Source organism: Dermacentor andersoni, chromosome 1 (genome assembly GCF_023375885.2).
Source record: "Dermacentor andersoni chromosome 1, qqDerAnde1_hic_scaffold, whole genome shotgun sequence".
NCBI lineage: Eukaryota > Metazoa > Arthropoda > Arachnida > Ixodida > Ixodidae > Dermacentor > Dermacentor andersoni.
Window position 1 is genome coordinate 112949843 of NC_092814.1, and position 13444 is coordinate 112963286.

A 13444-nucleotide genomic window follows, 5' to 3' on the forward strand; every position below is an offset into this window, starting at 1 on the left:
TTTTCCATAGGGCTGCAGTTTTTTATAGTCTGCAGTTCTGCCGTGTTGCAAATAGCATGCCTAGCCACATCATGGGCCCGATCGAAGCCCTAAACCGGTCCAAGTCCGAAGTTCCTAGGTCGGAGCACAGCCCGGGCCCGAGTCAGCAATTTGACACCCGACCCGGGCATTCGGGTAAGCCCGGGTCCGTGCACTGCCCTAATCAGTTGAGAACACTGACCTCATTAAGTCGCATTACTGCGGTTTGTAACACCTGACACTTTTCCAGGTGGCTTGACCACACAGCGTACAAATTACATTGAACAGTTGTTATTATCAGCTAATCAAACTCTTAAATCTCTTGCAACAAAATAAAACATCAGTATTAAGCATAAACTTCCATTTGAAGTTCTTAGTTATTATTTGCACACACGGAAGTCATACATTGCCCAATATTGTCGCTCGCCGTCCATCAGATGCAGCTAAAATCGTGCCTTCATTTACTTTATGAGTGTTTTATGCATCGCCTTCGTGTAAAGAACTGTTCTCTGTCTCTTCGTAATGAAACTTCATTCGTGCACGTCTGCCTTGTCATTGCATACGTCCAAGAGTCGGGAACTCGTCAAGCTCGTTGGAGCTTTATTTTATTCTATTTCAATATCGTGGCAGTACCGGTAGGACTGTCATTATCACGAAGCGTTATACTCAAAAAAAAAAAGAAAGTCACAACGCTTCCTCGATAGACAAGTTCACGTACGTTAATGACGGGCGTAAATGCGCCCCGTTTTGTTCCTCCCGCGACCTTGCCGGGCGTCGGCCGAAGCCGCCGCGCAGTCTAGGATCGGCAGATGCCGGGTGGCGCTCGCGCGCCCTATAAAAGCGCGCGCGGCTCATCGATCTCGGCAGCCGGCGGCGGCCATGGCCAGCGCCCCGTGCTCGCCGCTGCGGCGCATGCGGCGCCTCATGGACTCGCTGCCCGAGGAGCCCCCGCCGTGCCGGCGCGAGCTGGCCAGCGGGCCCCTGTGGCGGCGCGTGTTCGTCGAGCTGCTGGGCAGCCTGCTCTTCACCGTGTTCACGGTGCCGCTGCAGCCGCGGAGGCAGCAGGCCGACGGCGGACCCCTGCAGTGCAGCGTGGCGATGGGCGCGAGCGCGGCGGCGCTCGCGCACTGCCTCGCCGGCGACCTGAACCCGGCGGTGACGCTGTCGCGGCTCGTCGGCCGTCGCCTGAGCGTGGTGCGCGCCCTGCTCTGCGTGGCCGCCCAGTGTTCGGGCGCCTGCCTGGGCGCCGCCGCCCTGTACGGACTGGTGCCCCGCGACCAGCGGCCCGCGCAGCAGCCGCCCCAGCAGCTGGCGCAGGGCCTGCACGCCAGCCAGGCCTTCGGGGTCGAGTTCCTGGGCACCGTGCTGGTGGCACTGAGCGCTCTTGCCGCGGACCGCGCCGCCTCGGGTCCCCTGGGGGTCGCGTACGCGGCCGCCGCGCTATTCGCGGTGAGTCCTCCACCCCCGAAAAGAAACATGTGCACCTCGTGCATTAGGCGTGGTACCAGACTCGTGCGTCACTTCGCGGCGTCTGACTCTCGCAAAAGAGGCAGAGCAGCTCATCTGGTTCGAGCAAAGGCAGTGCTGTAGGGTTTCAAACATTATGCGCACATGTTCTTTTCGAAACCAAGTCTGTTTGTCTTTATAGAAAGTCGCTGTCAGTACAGGCTGTACAACGAAGAAATACTGGAAGAAAAGATAGTATAGAAATGGACTACAGCTGTAAAGTACAAAATAAAAAGCAAGCACAGTTCCCCTACTTCAGCCGCGTGCCACTGTCAAGCAAAAACGAACGTGCATGCGTGAAGAGGGTAGAGGCATTCATTCGCGAGAGCCGCAGAGAGGCGACCAGGTTAACTTGTCGCGTGTCCTCTCACAGAATGTGCATGCCACCAGAAAACGCTGGCAGTCCGAAAGCGATACATCATGATACAACTGACTAGCAATTTGTCGTTGGATAAGCGCGCAGTAGAAGCACACATTTATTCATTTTACCCGGTGTCGTAATAAGACTGGATCTTTCATTTTGCTGCGAACAGCGGTCACTAGCGGTAAAAAAAAAAGAAAGATAGCTAAGTAACGCTCGCGACGTACTGCCTTTGGCGTCCACATTTAAGGAACCATTATAATAAACCGCATTTTAAAAGATCATCGCACCAACCCTCATCCGTGTCGTCGTTTAATTACCGTGTTTTATCGACTGTAATTGAGTCTCTAATCCCAGTAGCGCACCTCATATGTTAAAGACGAAATAGCTCTACAAAAAAAGGAAATAGAACTTGTCACTGAATATTTAAAGAACCTCTTTGTTTTTGAATGCGGAACGTCGGCCTTCACGCCGATGTCGTGTAGCCAAGTCTAAAGATATGTCATCGTAAACATGGCTCCGTGGAACAGATGGGGACAAAGGTCACTTGACACTGAGAGCAGCAGCGGCAGCTACAGCTGAGGCGTGAAGGGCTTCTCGTCAAGCGACAGTTCGAGTGTCTGCAAATAAGTGCACTAATGCAAACCAGTAACTTACTTTTCCGCACACCACGACTTACTCACATTTGAAATGTATTCAAAACGTTAACCAATGAGTTTATCGAAAAGAATGTTAAGTTATTGCCGGGACATTGTAGTTATCATGCTTTGCTTTCAATCCAAGCATCCTCCTTCAATTTGGTCATCGGGGGCGTTAAACAAAACAGCGAGTGTTCACATTCGAGTAATGCACTGCACAATTGCATCGGATACGCTGATTCATATCTAGATGAACGCCGAAAGCACGTACCGAAAGCAAGAACTCGGTTACACGAACAGCGCTCTACGCGTGATATCGGTAAAGTTAGACAGCTGTTCACAAGAGTGGAGTAAATGATGTTCTCAATTTATAACAGCGCAACACGGGACAGTTACAGAAGAGGGCGCACACAGCGCTGACTTCGCACACTTTGATTCTACAAGAGTGGACATATATAAACAAAGAGAAAATGAAAAAAAAATAGCACGAAAAAAAAATGAAACACACTGTACGCGTCGCAATCCTAAAGTATATAACATGCGCAATATGGATAGTATACGATATTCGACTATCTTGGCGGCAAGCATTACATTGGACAAACTTGAAAGCATGGTAATGATAGGCTCAATGAGCATGAATGCAGCGTTAGAAGGAAAGAAGATACCAGATTGGTAATTCATTGCCAGCCGTGCGTATGCGTGGCCCGGACTTCACGCGCACAAGGATGCTTCACACGCATTACAATCATTCAACACGAGAAATCCTCGAAGCAAGTGAGATTAGTCGCTTGGGAGTGTCATGCATTACCATGACGTCACTGGCCCTGTCCAATAAGGAGTTAATGTATCTGGGCGTTATTGGCGGTTGTCATGACACGAATGCACATCAGTTCCATTTTGTTCGTGCTGTTATTTTTATTTCGGTCTGTTTGTTTATGTCTGCTCTTTCGGAATATAAGAAGTACTGGAAATTGGCGCTGTGTGCGTCCTCATCTGTCCCGGTTCCTTGTTGCGCAGTTCTAAGTTCAATATGATCAAGCAAGAAGCCCAAATTCTGACGTTATCAAATATAAGTGAGGTGGTCCATCTCAGGTAGAGTGTGACAACGGTGCTAGGAACGTTGAAACGCGTCAGTATTTTTGCACATTAGCTTAGCTTTCTCTCCGAACGTTTTAGGCAAACCATCCCAAAGTTGAACTTAGGGTGGAGGAAACACGATATGCGCCACCTAGTGACGTTGAACCGCGGTCTATAGCACTAACCGGACGCCGTGCTCTGCTCATGTGGAATATTAGCAGCGGTGACGCGCTCGCACGTCAGCACATGAAGGCTTCTTAATTTTGCACCGGCCGCTTGTTACATTATTTTCCTGAGCTGTCCTGTAACAATTTGATTGGTGTGGAAGGCTTGAGGTTTCGCGTATTTTAACAACTACATTTATACCGATTTTACTTCGTGTAGAAGTGAAAACCAAAAAAAAAAGATAGAAAGAAAGGGGTACACAAACAGCAGCTGACGCTATATTCACCTGACTAAACTCTATAAAGAACAGTCACCCAGTTCACGCAGCAACGGCAGCGTTAGCCCACAAGCGATGATGTAAGATAGAAGTAAAGGTGTTGAAAAGGATATTGACAGAGAAAGTTGCCGCGAAAATCTGTTTTCGTTTGTGCTGTCCTGTTCGTTCCTCTTCTGCGTGTGTTTTCCCGCGTACGCCTTTTAAAAAGTGTTTACGAGGTGTTTTTTGACTCACTGACACTGGACACCTCCCTGGAAAAAGCTGTGGGGAGGAGGCCGTGGGCGAACAACCGCACTTACGACAGAGAAGTTTTGCGAATACAGGCCAACAAGCCAAATTCACAAAGCTTTTCTTTCGCCAGAACTTTTTGTCCTTCGCCAATGTCATATGAGCTGTCATGATGGCCTGGTGGCTGCCCTTACATCTACCGCAGCCTATCCGCACTGCTTTGTGAATACGAATACAGAACCCCAGTGCTCCATCTGCATCCCCAACGCCTTCGTTGTGAAGGCTGAAAGTATCGATCAATGAATACTAGCATACGCACTGCTATAATATTTGACTAATGATCTATATTGAGAGCATTAATAAACAGAATATGCTGCAAACATAGACAAATTGTTTTTCAGAAAGCATGCGTCTCTTAGATTAGGCCTTCACAAAGTTGACTGCAGTCCTATTTAGCTTACCAAGTATTACTACATTACAATAGTGCTCTTGTCCCCACACACCAGCAATGTCAAAACATTAGAGACGCCTATATGCAACCTTGCGAATTTGGATCTTAAAGTCCTTCTCTGTCTTGGGCACTTAAGGCTGAGTTAAAATAGGAAAACAAGCTCTCCCGTTGAGAAAGTCTGGACTAGTAGTGGAGGCACAATGGAGAACTCGTAAGGTGAATTTTCCAACATTTGCATCGCTTTTCGGTGCTGTTTTATTTAAAAGGTTACCAAACTTAACGTTTGGGCGATTTCTTTCTAGAATGTAATACTGCCAAATTTGTCTCATTAAAGGTGGCTCAGTTCGCCTTAAACGATATAAAGCTAAAGTTATACCGCTATTTCACTCGAATTTGATGCTCGACAAGATTTTTCTCGACAAGCTGTTTATCATTGAGAATATTCTGTTCGCATCCAGACTACTGACAAGGGCAGAGAGAACGAATTCAACAATGTTAGCGAACTTTAGGCAGTTGCGCCTCGCATGTTCAACATGGGCGTAGCACAGCAAATCTCTAAAGGGCAGATGACCATGCTCAGTGACAAATTTCTTATCAAGGGGCACAAATATTCCAAGCAAGTTTCGTTTCCTTTCGGTTCCACTCATGCTGCTCGATCACATGCGTCGCCGCGCGAATTCACCTGCAATCCCCGCATTCACGCATTGTAACGACTTCTGACGATCACGTTCAGCTGGTTTCATTCCATACTTTTCTGCCGTTAATCCTTCTGCTGTGTCCAATGCGAGGCCTCTGCTGGTAAGTTTTCACTGCTGCATAAAGTCAGCGTCAGCTGTTTTTCCATGACTAAATGTACTTTAAGTCCAATGCAGTTGAGTTTATTTTTATTTTTTTTAAGCTCGGCTTAAAGACAACGACCTTACTGTGAGCATGTCATCTTAAAACCACCACTAACTAAACTCATTGTTCCGCTCTATCGCTTAACTTTCACCATAGGGCCGTTTCTAGCGCGAATGTTTTTATTCAACACATTTTCGCCTTTTGTCATTAGTTCGCACGAAGCCACGCCTTTGTTATGGCCAGGGTCCACCGTTTGGCGTGACGGATGCTAACAAATGAATTGTAGGAAAAGAATCCCAGCGAAATGAGGCCTCAGCTACATTTCTTTCTTTATGTTTACCAATTCGCATTTTGCTCTTTGTTGTTCACGCAAACGATTATCAACAGACTTCATATACTATATTTCACATCTGAGTACGTAAACCTCTATGCGTTGATGAAGACAAACAAAAATTCTCAAGAAACAATCCAACAATAAAGTCAGTGTTGTTCAGAAATACTCGCTCACTGCTGCTCAATGTGGGATAAAAGAGACACCGCTGAGAGTGCTCAATCACTTAAGCGGTTAACTTCAAAAGTCAACCCATCTGACTGAACCAGTAGTAAGCATACTTTCTTTCCGCATTTATCTTGTTTTCTTTTCTTAGAAACGGGCGTGCGCTCACTGAAAGAAGATGAAATATACATTGAGAACCATTTGGCCTGCATTGTTATCTTCCTAAACTGAGAAGCCACAACCAACAGTGTGCGTCAAACTCATAGAACGGGCCAGTTGCAGATTTTTCAGCGTCTAAAGTATATTGCATTGTGTCGTCTCTCTTTCTTTCAAGTTCAAGTTTACCTTCTTGCTTTTGAAGGGCGAATAAACGTAAAGGAAGTTCAGCCAGTTTCCCAGTAGTCGGGCGCGTAGATTTCAACGGGCCAACCTCAAAGGAAAACACGCTTGAGTGTTGTATGCGTCACCGCCAGGCACCATTTGTAAGAACAAGCGGTGTAAAGAAGACAAAAACGCATGGCTTACAAACCCAGTCGTAAGTAAGGAGTTAGAAAAGAAAGAAAAACACTCTTCTACGGACTTGGCCTCTACGCCACCGCGTGCGAAAGCTCTGGCCAGCGAGTGCCGTGTCACTGGTGAGTTAGGGGTGCTACAGTCGGGCCATTTTCTTAACTTATATGACATTCGACGCATACTCGAGTGAAGTGAGATTAACTTTGAGCACGCATTCGCCGTTCGCAAGCGTGTAGCAGGCGTGCGTCCCGTTCCCGGCTCGCTGCCGTCGCCGCATGTGGTATGCGCGCGACCCGACGACGTACCGAGAGCACCAGCGTGCCATTATCCTGTCGTGGCAGCGCCGGCTCGGCGCTGGGTCCATTTATCACGCGTACTGCGCTGGCCGGAGGGCCACGAGAGGCGGAAATTTCTGCGGGCCTCCCAACAGGCCAGACCGCAGTGTCGGAACGAAGCTGCGCCTTCGGGATATACGCGCGAAGGGAAGCAGGCGGGGTGACGATGTCTATTACCTTTCAATGGAAAGGCCGTCAGTCGGCTGGCCGCCGTGGTGGTCCGGCAGAAATTGCTGCCAAAATCGAAGTCGGTAAGACAGAGCCCGTCGCCCCTTGTGGCCGGGGCCACATAAATTTCTTCTTTGGGCTGCCAGCCTTCTTGTTAGAATAAATTTGTGGTCTGGAAGAAACGGAGGGAAAAACCATTATGGGAAGAGTCGCGCCAGCCGTGCGTCATCCCTCGACTACGCGGCGGCTGGCGCGAAATCTCCCGACTTTTGACACTCGACTTCACCCCCTCCCCTTTCTTTTCCCCATTTTGACATCATTTCGCGTGCGAATTGACCAAACGGCGAAGTTGAGCGGGCCGCGAAGTGTCGGGACTACGCAGTGAAAGTTAAGCTCCAAACACGATCGATCTGGTGCGCTGGCGAGAGCAACGTTGTGTTGTTGGGCAAGGCGGTAAGCCAGCTATATAGAATAGTTTCTGTTAGACAAGGAAGCACTCCGGTGCAGGGATTCTCTGCCACATAACAGCGAATCTTCAAGGATGTATACACTCGCGATAGTGAACGATGCGAGATGTATAAAAATCTTCTGTCACAAGCTCCGTTAGGTACGCGGGACTTACTACATAGATTTCGTCCTGACACGTATCTGTAGATTGAGAATGGCTACACGCGTGCCCGTAAAACTGCTCCTAAACAAAACGAGCGGCGAACTGTGCAACGAGGAAGCGTATTGTAACGCTTCCTCGTTGTATCTTATATTGTAACGTATATATATATATATATATATATAGAGACAGAGAGAGAGAGAGAGAGAGAGACTTATATAAAGCTACGATCCACAGATTGCCTATAGACTGAGAAACTCTACATAGGAATTGTCTACAGATACTTAATACATGTCAGAAGGTAAACATTTATTTTCGACACGCAATTTTCTTTATAGGCTGACCATCAGTGACACAATCGCTGACTCGATCTAATGTCCGCTTGTATTTGGCGCGCGCTTTGGCGGGCGCCTCAATATTTCCTTATCGGCAGAACACAGCGATAGTAACGCGGCTCGCGCGCAAATAATCTTTCACGACCGCTGAAGAACAAACAAAAAGAATATTCGCTAGCAGTCTTCAGGAATCGTTATTTCAACACAAATTCCTGAAGTTATGCAATAGCCTTAAAAATTAAATTATGGAGTTTAACGTGCCAATACCACTTTCTGATTATGAGGCACGCCGTACTGGAGGACTCCGGAAATTTCGACCGACTGGGGTTCCTTAACGTGCACCTAAATCTAAGTACACGGGTGTTTTCGCATTTCGCCCCCATCGGAATGCTGCCGCCACAGCCGGCATTCGATCCCGCGACTTCGTTCTCAGCAGCCCAACACCATAGCCACAGAGCAACCACGGCGGGTCAATAGCCTTAAAACTTCAGCGGTTGCATCATCTTTGTGGCTCGGTCGTTGTCGCTGATCGGACCAGACAAACGATTGTAAGGTGTGCCCGAAACCTATATAACAGAGCGGCTTAGGCAAGCAATTTCCTGCAGATCTCTCAGTTTACTCAAACCGAACTGCTTATTCAAGTACATTTTATTACAGAAACGTAGCTTTATTTAAGTTGTGTTGGAAATAAATTTGGCAAATATAGGTATGAATGCAGATAGAAAACGGTGCGGAATGAACCAGTTAGTATTTGTTTATCTTCTTGTAGTCATTTTTTGTTTTCTTTCTTTTTAGAGAAGTGCCTTTTCTTTGCAGAACTGCTCCCCACAGGAATTACCTACAAATCTGCAAGGGCGTATCCTGCGTCTACTTCGATCGACACGCAGTTTATTCAACTGACTGTCGCTAGAGATTTTCTGCATGTGCGAGAAGAAATGTTATTGCAGAGCGTTACCTGAAATCTCATTTCGCAGCACAATATGTCACACACACACACACGCACACGCACACGCACACGCACACACGCGGGCGCATCGTGTGTATAACTTTCTACCGAACAATTTCCCGTGTTCTTGAAAACGTGTTCTTGAAAAAACAGCGCCGTGAAGCACATGCCCTTTCTCTCATGCAGTACCGCTTCACGGGCGCCGGCCTCAACCCGGCGCGCTCGCTGGGGCCCGCGCTCATCACGAACACGTGGAATCACCACTGGGTACGTGCCTTTCATGCATCGAGTATCCTTCAAATACAGGTGTTGCGTAATTCTCAAACACTGCATCCACCCGATGTATCCCTGCAACGCACTGCTTGAAAATGCGGACGCTCTGTGCAACTGCAGCCAGCGTTACTTTTGAGCAGTTACGTATTGCTGGCGGAAAAAAAAGAAAGAAAGAAAGAAAGAAAGAGAGCGAGAGAGAGAAAGAAATGTGTAAGAAAAGTAATGTAGGGTAAGTCAGAAATGCGGCTACAGGTTGTGTTTGATGGGTTTCATTGCATTACGGATACAGATACGATACCATTCAAGAGGCAATGTCTTAAGCTAACGATGGACAACACCCGCAACAAAATGAAGCGTATAATTATCTCAAACTGCTCGTCGTTTGTAACCCAGCATAATCTAAAATGATCTGGAAGTGTCGCACATAGCTTTGTGAAGCATGGATATTGGAATTTCGTGAATTCCTTCTTCAACGGTTGTTTTCAGCATGACAATATCTCGCAGTCTCTTAAACGTAAACCTCTCCCCAAATTGTGATCGCAGGCGGCGAAATCAGGAGAGCAGGCTGGACATTCTGTCGGCCCTCTGCTTCCCACCAATCTCGTAGGGTAAAAGGCGTAGGGTCGTAGGGTAAAGGCAAAACGACGAGGACATGAACGCGGAGTAACAGGACGTCGTCCACGTCGTCTTCCACCGTTTGTTACCCTTCGACATGAAAGACCAACTAGCTCAAAATAAGATCGTGCCCATCAATATGTTTGGCAATTCACGGTTCAAAATGTTCCTCACCACAGTAGCATAACGAAAAAAGTAGCACCACAGGCGTGTTGGGATAAGCCATGTCTGTGTCAAGACATGTTGCGCCATCAGCATCGCAAGTTCATTAAGGGTTTCAAAGTGTACTGTTCACCATCAGCGTCTCGCAGGTTCACGGTCATTCTGGTACAAATAGCCCGCGCTGCAACAGTGACATGCTACTCATGGTCAGCTTAGTCCCGTGAGTGTTACCTTAAATAAACCAATGGTTCATGCTGGTTTGTGTGTGTATATATATATATATATATATATATATATATATATATATATATATATATATATATATATATATATATATATTTATATATATATATATGAAATGAAAGTTTATTTCGCTCATTTGGGCAGAAACAGCATCACATTCTTTCATTCATTCAAAATATACACATTTATACCGTACATGCATAATATTTCACATCATATTCATTACTCAAAAGTCACGAAGAGCATCAATGGAAAAGATACACATAGAATGGTCACACAAGTGTTACAAAGCAATCACATACATCAGCCGGAGCTCATTGAGAGACGAAGAGAAAAGATTGAAACGAAACGAATTGTAATAATTTAGGAGTGTGGGTAATGTATACCTCAGGCACTGTTTCCCATAGTTTGACCATGGTGTCGGTACTGTCCAGTCTTCGAAGTGTCTTGTGATATAATTTGGTACTCTAGTTTGCATTTGGGCGAGTTTATGCAGATTAAAAATATTCTTAGAAACTTCCGCCTTATAGACGTGACTTAATCGATATTTGTACAGATTATACGCTCGAATTACACCGGTGTTCATGAAGAAAGTTATTGTCGATGCAGTGTAGGGAGCATTATATGCATGTCGGATATATTTTTTCGGTAGTAAGTGAATAAAATGCTCTAGATTGTTGGATGTCGTGTTTCCCCACACTAACTGACAATAGTTCAAGTGTGAAGAAAAAAGGGAATTGTATAGCAAGATTTTGATGCGCGCAGAAAGAATATACCTTAAGTGGCCTATTACACCTGTTATTTGGCCCAATTTGATTACAACATTTTTGACATGATTATCCCAAGACAGGTTCGCGGAAAAGATGACACCCAGACATTTGAACTTCTCGACTATTTCAATACTTAGCGAGTTTAATTTAATATCTTGATGCGGAGGTATATGTTTGTTTTTCAGCTTAAATATTACTGCTTTCGTTTTGCTCTCATTTACCTTCATTAAATTAAGTTTCGACCATTGCTCTAAGGATTTCATTGTACTGTTACATTGTTTAATAAGAGTATGAATATCATTACCGGTGAAAAAAATACTGGTGTCATCTGCATAGATAATAAATCTTGCCTGAGGGTTAATGTAAATATTAAAAAGCATAGGGTCTAAAATACTTCCTTGGGGCACTCCGCAGGACAGTCCTGGCTTTCGAAGTAAAAGCATTTATTTTAACAACTTGAGCTCTGTTGGAAAGGTAGGATTTTATAAGAGATAGTGACTGTCCTCGTATCCCATAATATTGTAATTTCTCCAGCAAGATATTATGGTCAACTAAATCAAATGCTTTAGAAAAGTCTACGAAAATACCAACAACTATTGCTTTGTTCTCAAACTCTGTTAGTACATATTCTTTCACTCACTCTGTTCTAGTAATGCTAACTCGACTGATTTGTTCTTACGGAAACCGTATTGATGTGGTGTTAACAAGTTATGTTTTTCAATAAAGCTTATCATCCTTGAACACAAAATTTTTTCAAACACTTTTGAAAACACGGGTAGAATGGATACCGGCCTGTAATTTCCCAGATCATTGCGATCTCCTTCTTTATAAATAACAGTAACCTTTGCACACTGCATTTTCGCAGGAAAAATTGCTGATTGCGAGCACGTGTTAAAATATGAGCGAGTACTGGGGCAATAATGTCAACCACATGTTTAATAGGGCCAACTTGAAGACCGTCAATGTCACAACTGGTGCTGTTGTTCAAGGCTTTTATAACGGGCGCAACTTCATCCAGTGTTACAGGATGAAGGTACATTGTGTTCTCATTATGAGCGCGTACGTAGTTACTAGCCTGAGAGGATGGAGACCGAGTCTTACCGATACTTGTGAAGAAATCATTAAATGCGTCAGCGAGTTTAACACCGGATAAATCTTTGCCATTAATTTGTAATTTCGTTAAAGGCCTATGTGAGTTACTTCGATTAAGAAGATTGTTCAACCTCAACCATAGCAAACTATGTTGACTACACTCAATGTCCAGCAAAGGTGAATACTAGTATACTGTGCGTGCATGCCGCAACTTTTTTGTTAGCTTATTGCGATACTTTTTGAATGCGACAAGGTCATCGGTTGATCGTGTCTGAAGGAAATGTTGGTATAACTTGTCCCTAATTTTCATTTCATTGAGTAATTCTGGAGTAATCCATGGTTTCCGCGTTTTCTTACTTTTTCTTCGTGTTCTGAAAGGGAAGCTCTTGTGGTATAGTTGGGTCAGTATATCCAAGAACTTGTCGTAAGCCTCATTGGCATCTGTAAGGTTAGTGATCATGTTAGTGGTCAGTGGTCATGTTAGTGATCAGGCCGTCGCAAAAGGACTTCAGTGTTTCATCTGTAATTAGTTGGTACAACACTGGTGGCAACTTTTTTTCCTTCTGACTCGCTTAATTCTGCACACAGAAACACCGGCAGGTTATCACTGATTGAATACGATAAAGCTCCAGATTTAACGCTTGACTGCATGGAATTAGTGATAAATAAATCAAGAGTTGACTCGCCTTCCGGTGTAACCCTAGTTGGCACATTAATTAAGTTGGCAAAACCATTTGATCATATAACCATGTTGAAAGCATTTGATGAATAACTGTTCGTACTCATGTCAATGTTAAAATCTCCACTGGCTATTATTGTCTTAGAATTATGATTTTGAGCCACAAATGCTAGAAATTGGTCGTAAAACTCTAGAAACGCTGATATATCACGGGACGGTGGCCGATAACACACTGAAAATACATGCTTATCTGTGCACAATGACAACAGTTCATAGTCTGGAGACATTACGGTATAAGACTCAATGATTTCACATTCAGCAACACCCATAATGAGCAGCGCTACTACCCCCCCCCCCTCTCGAGTGTGACCTCTTTAAATAATAGGTATTATAATTATGGGCAACCTAAAAACATCACAGTCATTAGTACTCCATGTCTCGGTTAGCATGATAACCGAAAATTCAAAGGAAAATCTGGGTGGGGGACGGGGGCCGCCGCCGCACGCAGTAAACTCTAAAATGAAACTAACGATGAGGGCTCCCTTGTTTAACGCCAGGGAGCAGAAAACCGATGTAGTTAGCAAATAAAGCTACATGAATTTGCCAGCCTCTCAAATGACGAGCACTTCCATCATTTCCGGAATCAAGG

At 45.2% G+C, this 13444-nt stretch overlaps 1 protein-coding gene across 2 annotated transcripts in view; it reads left to right on the plus strand.

The window, feature by feature from the left end:
* Window positions 1-335: 335 nt before the first annotated feature.
* LOC126545687 (lens fiber major intrinsic protein-like) overlaps window positions 336-13444 on the plus strand; it is a 39209-nt gene continuing 26100 nt past the window's right edge. For both annotated transcript variants that reach the window (XM_050193631.2, XM_055061910.1), the window contains exons 1-2: window positions 336-1467; window positions 9148-9228. In XM_050193631.2, the coding sequence (XP_050049588.2) occupies window positions 754-1467; window positions 9148-9228 (795 nt within the window). In that variant the 5' untranslated portion in view covers window positions 336-753. The remainder of the gene's footprint in view (window positions 1468-9147; window positions 9229-13444) is intronic.